The sequence below is a fragment of the Sphaerodactylus townsendi genome, linkage group LG02, assembly GCF_021028975.2.
Source record: "Sphaerodactylus townsendi isolate TG3544 linkage group LG02, MPM_Stown_v2.3, whole genome shotgun sequence".
NCBI lineage: Eukaryota > Metazoa > Chordata > Lepidosauria > Squamata > Sphaerodactylidae > Sphaerodactylus > Sphaerodactylus townsendi.
This window is the reverse complement of record NC_059426.1, coordinates 115439411-115448702: the sequence shown is the minus strand read 5'-3', so window position 1 is coordinate 115448702 and position 9292 is coordinate 115439411. Positions and strand designations below refer to the sequence as shown.

The following is a 9292-nucleotide window of genomic DNA, read 5'->3' as shown; positions in this document are numbered from 1 at the left end:
ACAACTACAGTGGGACCCACTTAAGCAAATAAAGTAATTGAGCTACATGAGCCAGGCCTTTGGGTCATTATTCAGCAGTTTGCAGATGTCTTCCTTTTTATTTATGGAGTAATTTTAGAAATGTGGTGGATCAAACTAAGATATAAAGTGTCTGTATATCTTTGGCCATGATGCAAAACCAAAGACAGACTAATGTGCCATAGTTATAATTCAAGACATTTTGAATTAAGGATAGGGTATAAAATGAGCAGAAGCACTGTTGCACTTTTGATTGGCTGCAGAATGAAACAAGATACAAAATAAATGCACGGCAGTAGGCCAAGGCACCAGTTGAAGAATATTCACTTTACTAGGGCCCTGAGCTAGTGAAGGAAAGTTCTGATTTTCGCTGGCTTCTAAGCAAAGCAATGAAAGGTGGCATTAATCTCGTATTTGCCATTTTGCCACATGACTACTGCTTGCTGGCTCAGACAGTTAATTTTTTTTCTTGGGCCTGCAGTCACTTCTGACAGATGAAGTAGATGAGGCAGTAATAAGGCCTGAAAGTTTTTCTGTAGTGTCCTGAAGACCACAGACCATATTAGACGAACAACCCCCCCCCCCACACGCACACACACAATCGATGTACATTTTAATATGTAAAGCATGAAATCAACAAGTGGATCACATTTGCAGGTGACTTTATGACACAATACATTGCCCAGGAGTTGGAAAAAACTGTGTATAGATATTCTTGTGTATAGATATTTGCTGCTGTGCAATGTATGAAGCAGTTTCTTGATGAGCAAGATTCAAGCCCAGCAGCACCTTAAAGACCCAACAAGGTTCCCTGGGGATAAGCCTTTGAGAGTCAACTCTCTCTGTGGCATCTGACAAAGGGAGCTTTACCTTTGGAAAGCTTATACCTTGAAAACCGTGTTGGGTCACTAAGGTGCTAATAAACTCTAGTCTTGGTTTTCCACTGCAGACCAACATGGCTACACATCTTCATTATGGTTTCTGATGTCTTAATAAACATTTGGTATAGTGCAAAAAAACCCCTCATTCTTGAACAAGCAAGAAACTCCTGATTTGCATTGACCAGCAGCTTGGAGTTTCCAAAAAGCAGGTCACAAAAAGCCAGTGCGACGTGGCTGGATTATAGGACTAGAATTGGAGGGGCATAGGCTCAGACACCTGCTATTGGGTGGCCTTAGGCCAATCACTTTCTCTTGGCCTATCCTGCCTCACAGGTTGTAGCAAGGAAGCCATGTATGAGATCCTGAGTTCTGTGGAGGATGCAAATGAGACAACATAAGATTAAATTCCAAATGCCTGGTCCCACAGCTGGAAAAGCCTGTCTAAACTACCCTCCCTGTTACCTGCACAGCTTTCTGTACAAGCAGTTTGTGATTTTTTTCTTGTGTTACCAAGATAAATGAGACTGCAATATAGCAAGAAAATCAACTACCATGGCTTATTAAATAGGGCCCCCTGATGAGCTCATAGGAAACGATTTAGTAATATGGAATTGTAGACAGGGAGCATGGGTGGAAAATTTCAAGAAGGTGGCACACGGCTTGTGAAACTCAGTGATAAGCTTAGCAAAAGATAACAGAGGGTTTTGAAGAAGCTGCGTGTGGTCATTTCCTTGGATGAGAAGGCTCCCTGGGTGAAAGCCAACGGTCACCTGGCTTTAACCATTTAAAGAAATTGAACTGGTTGGTGGTTCCATCACCTTCTAGTCCTCCAGGAGTAATTTTTTGTTGCGCACTTTGCTTGTGACACAGCTTCAAGGTAGCAAAGGTCTGAAACAGCAATTCTGGCAAGAGAGAGAATTCTACACATTAACCACACAGAGACACAAGGTTCAGCTGGCTGGGCATTGCCCTGCAGGCCATATACCTGAGATCTCGCTTGAGTATGCTTGCAATCATCCTGCAGCACTGGCAGTCCTGAGTTGGTCAGGCAGCAATTATGCTGCACCAACAGAGACATTTCAGGGATCACAATAAAAGCTTAGAGCCTAGCTCTACCAGGGAGGAAGAGCAATGGGGAGGAGGGAGAGACAGGCAGAAGATCAGATGGCCACCCCTGCAGGAATGCAAAGGCCCTCTCTGAGACCCTTCAGTCATTTGACAGTGGGCAGCATACCTGCTCTCATGGCCATGTGGAGACTATTAGGCTGGCCAAACTTGAGTCTAGCTAAGCCTGCCCCAGCTGCCTTACCTGACAGGTGAGAAGTAAGGTTGATAACTGAGTTTGACCTTTGTGTGATGGATCCTAATAAAGGCAGAGGTGCAAAGGCCGGAGAAGTCAGAAGAAACTGGAACACCTTGTCTTCACAGGATGGAAAGGAACCAAATTCACAGTAAAGAAATGGGAAGATTGTGAGGTGTAGAAAAATGGAGCTGATTCTAGCCACAAACTGTATGGGAGATCTTTTAGGTTTTCCTGTTCGCAAGGCTGGGATCTGTGCAAAAGTACAAAGGCATCTGTTCATTTCAATAGCCCTTATGTTGGAGATGCCCTCAAAGACTGTGCCGAGATCAAGTTCAAAAGTGGGAATGGTGTATTCAGTCCCCAGAACACTGAGGGGATCACTCAAAGGAAGCTGAGCAAAGCAGCACCTTTGCTAACACTGTAGCTCCAAACAGAGGAAGAGGTAACAAGCATGCATATAAGTAATTTCTCAATACATTCCAGAGTATTCATTCTTAAATGGAATGGTAGTTGATACCTAATCCAGACATGAGTCAGTGTGAACCTGCTAAACTAGTACTTGAATTTCCCCTGTCGAACTGTAGTAATAGCAGGGGGTCAAATATTCCCCCCACAAAGGTTGTATAGCCTTAAATATATTGGAACCCTTGTTACTGAACCTTTTTGTTCATCCTAGCATTCTTTATTTTCCCATACCAAAATAGCAGCAGAAAACAATGCAAAGAGGTAATTTGAGATTACTAACTTTATTTAATGTGGTATATTGCATTTTTTAAATTAATGAATACATCTATTACATTTTATGTATTTATATTCCAGGGCTTGTGTGATGGAAAGATAGGCGACTCATTTTAGAACTTGTGTAATTATAGATGAGGGTATTTGCTTTGTTAAGTATTTGCTAGCTTGCTACTCTGTCTCTGAATCACAGCAGGGTGTTTATCTCACCAACTCTGGCTGCTTCGACAATGGCCATTTAGTCTGGAGCAAGTACTATTGATTTGTTCTTTGGTGGAGGATCCATAAAACTCATTATATTCCCATGGGGATTTTTTAATGGGGTTTTCCCATTTTATTTTAGACCTCATTTGTGGTGATCGTTTCACAAAAAAAGCACTGTTGTAGTGCCTGCCTGTCCATGTATGGAGTGACTGAGATTTACTCAGGGCCACTGTCTTTCAGAATAGTCCCTTGCCTCTGCCCTTCCTGTTCAGTAAAAATTCCAGTGACCCGTGTCCTTGAATGAACTCTTAAGGGAAAATGTTAATGTCTGTTTTCCTTTTTGGGCTGCAAAGCAATTTCCTACTCATTTTTTGTTATTAATAGCACCATAAACCACTGAAAAAGAAATTATTTTATATGATAATTACACAGATAATAAAAAATAACATGAACAATCACTTAAAAATGAAAACTGTATGTAACACCCCCTTCTTCCCTCCCCCCCCCACCCTTTAAGGCTCAATTCGGAATTGCTGAGTTATTGTGTGCAGAAGGAGGGACTATAAACTACTAGGAAAGTAGGATCTTTGGTGAATAGGACTTTTGAGTTGACATAATTCTACGATCTTCTCTGTGAATGACCAATTATTAACAGATTTTCACAAGAACATAACTTTACATCAATTGTGGAACCACTGCTTCAATTGTTTGTAGCTAATTACAGAAAACAAATCCTTCAAGAACACAAAAAGGATGTCCTTTTTTGGCTCTGCCCTTCTGAATGGCTACCCTTCACAGAACTGTCTTCATGCAGCCTACAGGAAGCAACCTTGTGACAGAAACTACATCTACAACTCACTGCAATCTTGTTTCAGGACAAGGAGTTGCAACTAACACTGCCCTTGATGCCTTATGCCTCTTTTTGTCCTTTCCTTGGCCTGAGCAAGAGAGAAAGGTAAGTTCCATACAAGCCACATTCCCTGTAGGGCCAGTCGCCACATATATGGAATTTAACAACTCATTATAGCATTTTTGGAAGCCAAAAGTATTGCATTTGTTCTCACATTGCCTCAACTGGTTATTTTGAATGCCCTCGTGTCATGGGCATCTCACTCCATAGGTCTAAAAAATGCAGTAGAGTTTTTTGAATGGAAGAATGCTACCTGCCTTCCAGTCACCTTTCTTTTAGCCTGTCAGGTTTGTAGGGCCGGTTCCCTTTCCTCTCTCTCGCCTATGTATATTCAAGACATTCTTATGCTCACACAGCAGCACGGGATCTGGTGAACCTCAGCAATCCCAGAAATGGCTGTTATCCTCCTACATAGTTAGCAGTCCTGTAGCTCAGCTCATGGCCTTTAAAGCACCTGCCACAGAAACAGGACACAAAAGAGGAGAGTTGTTTTTTGTAAAAAGATTTTTATTGGAAAAGGGGAGGGATGTAAAAAGCAGAGAAGGCTTCCCCAGCACCAATAAAGTAGGGTAAGGCTGCAGCGTCCCAGCAAAAATACAGATAAGAAGGGACAGAAGGAATGAGGACATCATGACTGAAAGAAAAACAATGCTCATTAACTCTGGAGAAGATATTGTTTGGATGTGGAAGGGGAGGGAGTCTGCTGGCAAAAAATGGGGCAAACGTGACTCATAGAGGAAACTACCCTCTTTCTCACATACACGCACACACAGAGTTCTCTCCCGAAATAGGGACTCTCCAACAGAATGTGATCCTGATGCACACACATAAATGGGAGAGGTAACATGGAAAAAGTAATCACACATGCTCACACACAAAACACCATGGGTAGTAAGTACAGATTTAGCTCCCTGTAAATCTGACGGTGCCAAAATGTCATCAAAGATGTCCAAACCTTCCTACTCACATGGTCTCTCTAGTAAGAATAAGGGCAGATTTGGGGCCCTTTTCCGACTGCAATTACCTCCTCCCCACCAAAATCCCCTGAAGCTGCCCACCTCGGTTAGCTTAATTTGTATGCTGCAAGGCAAAATTGCATGGAAAAATCACCATCCCAGGTAAGGTTGCAAGAGGTGTGTTAAAGGCTACTTGGCCTCGACAAAGGATCCCAGATGTGAATCCACAGCCTAACTCAGCCCAGCCTATCTCAACACACATCACACTTAATTTCTTTGCGAAAGGGGGAACCAGAGCAAAGAACACTGGGGTACATATAAATGGGGGAGAAGGGAGAAGTTAGAGGGAAGGCAAACAGCACCTCCTTCAGTACAGGGTGGGCTTGCTCTCTACAAAACTAGTGTTTAGAAACGGTATCTTGGTTAGGACAAAGTTGTGCATGCAGAAGAGTAGTGGGGTTTGGCAAAACATTGCCAAGCTGGGAGGGACCACGCTGCAGCTCCAAGTGGTGTGTGTCCGATTGGATTCAGGCATCATGCCCTGAAGATGATGGTGGAGGGGGTGTCCATCATTCTAGTCTTTCCCCTTTCCTTTCCTAGCTGTTGGAAACAACGAAGAAAGACAGGCATTAGTGTGACCCATACAGGCACCAATAGTTCACTGGACTGGGAAGGGCCAATGTTAGCCCGACACCCACCAGCACTCAACCTTGCCAGCTGATCATAAGTCGCTTGACTCAGAGTTCAGGTGTCTTAACAAATCAGACAACTATTGTGAGCAAATCCAGCCACGGACAGGTTGAAATAGCCTACTTATTCCTGTCACCTTTTCAGTTTGCCCTTTCTGAACACAACACTTGCCTTTCACATGAAACTGCTATTTCCTGACAGAGCACTTGCCTCTTTCCACACAGTGATGGGCCACTGTGAGCTATCTGGACAAGCTCACAGAGCTGCCCTGAACTTAGGCCCCTTCCACACATGCGGAATAATGCATTTTCAATCCACTTTCACAATTGTTTTCAAGTGAATGTTGCTATTCCGCACAGCTACAAAGTGGATTGAAAGTGCATTATTCTGCATGTGCAGGAGGGGCCTAAGTCAGACTATGTGTCTATCAAGGTTAGTTCTCTCTACTCTGACTGGCTGTAGACCTCCACAATCTCATGTCTTTCACGTCACCTACAATCCTATTAACCAGAGATGCTGAGGATTAAAAGTGACCTTTCTGGGGGCAAAGCAGATGCTCAGCCGCTGAGCCACGGTTCCTTCCAAAAACCAAGGTGATCTTGGCTATATTCTGGAACGCTGGGCTTCTGAATGCTCTTCTAGTCCATTTAATACTTTAGACTTTAAGTAGCTGTCACCACTTTAAAAAAATCAGATTAATTCATGACTTTAATACCAATACTAAATGAAATGAATTTTTGTTTTTAAGAAAACAAGATGATTCTGAATCTGAAATAGTTTTTTATTTCTTCAGCATCCCTACGTAGCAAGCAGGAAGTCTGTTTCAGCCCCTGGCATCTCCAGTTAAAGGATGATAGAAAGTGGAGGATGGCAAGGAGTCTGCCTGAGACCCTGGAGATCTCCTAGCAGCCAGAGTACACAATACTGAACTTGAAGGACCAATACTCTCATTCAGCATAAGGCAGTTTTCTGTGTTCATTCTGATACTCAGAACTGACAGATTTGCTCACAGGGGTCAGAGTGCAAGATTGTAGCAGGACCTGGTATCACCTTATGTCCTCTCTGCCAATTCTCCTCTGGGTCCAGACAGGAAGGGTCAGAGTGCAGAGTTGTATACTTAAGGGTGGCTGCCAGTGCTGGATTCTTTTCTTTTTAAGTGTTTATAATTGTAATCCTATTGTTTGTCTTTGATGTCAACCACCTTTATTTTACTCCTGTAAATAGCAATTGTGGTGTATTAGAACAAACAAATATGCTAAGTTAATGAAACTTCTGTCTCTGATTCTCCATACTTTACTGTGGTGCTTGTATTTAAAGAAAGTTGACCATCACTAGACTTTCCCAGCAATTACTTGTGTGCCACGTGTAAACATGAATCTGTCTTATGATGAATCAGGCCCTTGGTTCATCAGTCAGCTCTCCAGGGTTTCAGGCAGAAGTCTTTCACGTCACCTACTGACAGAGTCTTTTAACAGAAGATGTCAAGGACTGAAATTTGGACCTGCTGTATGCCACGCAGATGCCCTGCCACTGAGTCACAGCTCCTCCCCAATCTGAGCCAAGTTATCTGATAAGGCTAGTATCAAGAATGACTGGGGCCTCTCTAGCCAGAGGTAATATCCTGCCCGCTTCTTTAAGACAGGGGAGGGTTAAAAAAGTACCACATCGTGGAAGATTGTGCATTTGTGAGATGCACTGTGAAGAATCTGTGGACCATGTTTTGCATCACTGCCCCCTTTATGCAAAGGCAAGAATGCCACTATTATTGCCCTATTTGAGTGGCACAGATAACTGGACTGACCAGCAAAAGACTGTATAGTTATTAAATAACAACTCCGGAGCCATTCTAGAACAGACTGCAAGGTTTCTGAAATTGGTTGTTAATAAGCAATCTTAATCTAATTATGTAACATATAGGGGTTTTAAAAAAACTTTTAAAACCTTTTTATATATATTTTTATTGTGTACTAATAATATGTCATTAAAGGTTTACTGTATTGACTGGGGCCTCTCATTAGGAGCCCCATTCAGGAAGTTTCATGGAGATCATAGCAATATGATATAGCAGAAAAAGCTGAAGATAAAGAAAAGACACCTGGATCTGTCCTGCTAAGGGCAGCCACATTAGGCATAAAAGAAAGAATCTAACAGGAATTTATTTAGCCATCAGGCCATTTGCAGCCAGATGTGCAGAAGCTTCCTTGTAATAACTACAGACACGGCTTGGATTGAAAATGGGCCGCAGCCCCTTATTATTACAATAATTATTATACTGAAGCTGGGCGATCAAGAGGAGCGCATCTTATCTGCCTGTCAGCATCCCTGGCTGATCCTGGCTTCGACCCCAATTCTATTGGGGAGAACATAGGTACTGGGCCATGGGGCATTCGCCCCATTCTTCGTGGCTCCCACACTGCTGGGGTGTCGGGATCATCTGCAAAGGACTTTGTGGCATGCACCCCGAGCCCACCCCACCCCAAGCCTCTTATGGAGGCCCCCATAGGTGGGGAGGTCCGGTATGCAAGCTCAGCCAAAGATGTGCTCCTCTGCCCAAACCGCCCCCACTAGGGTTGCAATGATTAAAGAAAAACTAGTCTCATCTCTTCCGGGAGGGCAGGTGGGTCGGTTCCAGGCGTTGAAAAGGCCAAAGCAACCGCATGCTGCTTATTATAGGAAGTGTGCTCCACCCTGATGCCCATGTGCGCTAGCACGCTCATTGCCGGGTGGTAAGGCGCAGCTGCCCGGCCAGCCCAGAGACATGAATGCTCCTCCTCTGAAGCTCTTACCGCGTGTTCTGCCCCTGTCGCAATTATGGGCCTAGTTGAGTCTAGTGCTGTGATTTCTGAGGATCAATTGTGCACAATTCACTGGTGAAACATCTACTTGGGAGCAGTGTGATAGCAGAGGCACAAACTGAGATTGTGATTCCTCTTTCATGAGCTTCAAAAAAGTGTGGTGATTGTCCCAGTTCAAGGAAAAGCAAGCCATAATCTTGTATGACTTGTACTGTATGTGTGTGGGGGAGGGGGGAATAGTGGTGACAATGAATACTGAAGCCCATGACCTCAGGTTTGCTCCAGTCTTGGGTGGTGCAAAGAACTCCTACTAGCTCAACACTAATCTCATAAATACAACCTTTTACCAAGCCCACTATGACAGTCCTTTAACCTTTCAAATATCCCCAGAGGAGCATTTTTTATCACAAAGATCAACATGAAGTATCAAAGGAAAAAAGACACCCCGCCCCCAAGAGCTGTATCTGACCTTTGGATTTTGATTTGGCCTTAGGAGAACAAGGCTTAGTCACTTGAATAGTATCCTGGCACTCGGCATTGTACAGGGCTTTTTTCAGAGTACCCGAGCGGGCCTTCAGACCTGTTGCAGCATCACAGCCACCCCAGCTCTCAAACTTGTACTTGCAGTCAGCTAGGGGAGAAGGGAAAGCCTTGTTAGATCTGCATGGCACCCACAAAACACCCAAGATGATGAACAGCATTCACTTTGATTCCACCACAATGGTCTGAAAGGGCACTGCCTCTCCTGTTAGGAGTTTCATTATGTTGTACAATCTCATGTAACCAGAGCCTGCCCC

At 43.7% G+C, this 9292-nt stretch overlaps 1 protein-coding gene across 2 annotated transcripts in view; it reads right to left on the bottom strand.

The window, feature by feature from the left end:
• Positions 1 to 2929: 2929 nt before the first annotated feature.
• The window catches only part of MDK (midkine), a 28719-nt gene continuing 22356 nt past the window's right edge, over positions 2930 to 9292 (bottom strand). For both annotated transcript variants that reach the window (XM_048483965.1, XM_048483964.1), the window contains exons 4-5: positions 8965 to 9126; positions 2930 to 5610 (exon numbers count right to left, since the gene is read on the bottom strand). In XM_048483965.1, coding sequence (XP_048339922.1) covers positions 5585 to 5610; positions 8965 to 9126 — 188 coding nt within the window. In that variant the 3' untranslated portion in view covers positions 2930 to 5584. The remainder of the gene's footprint in view (positions 5611 to 8964; positions 9127 to 9292) is intronic.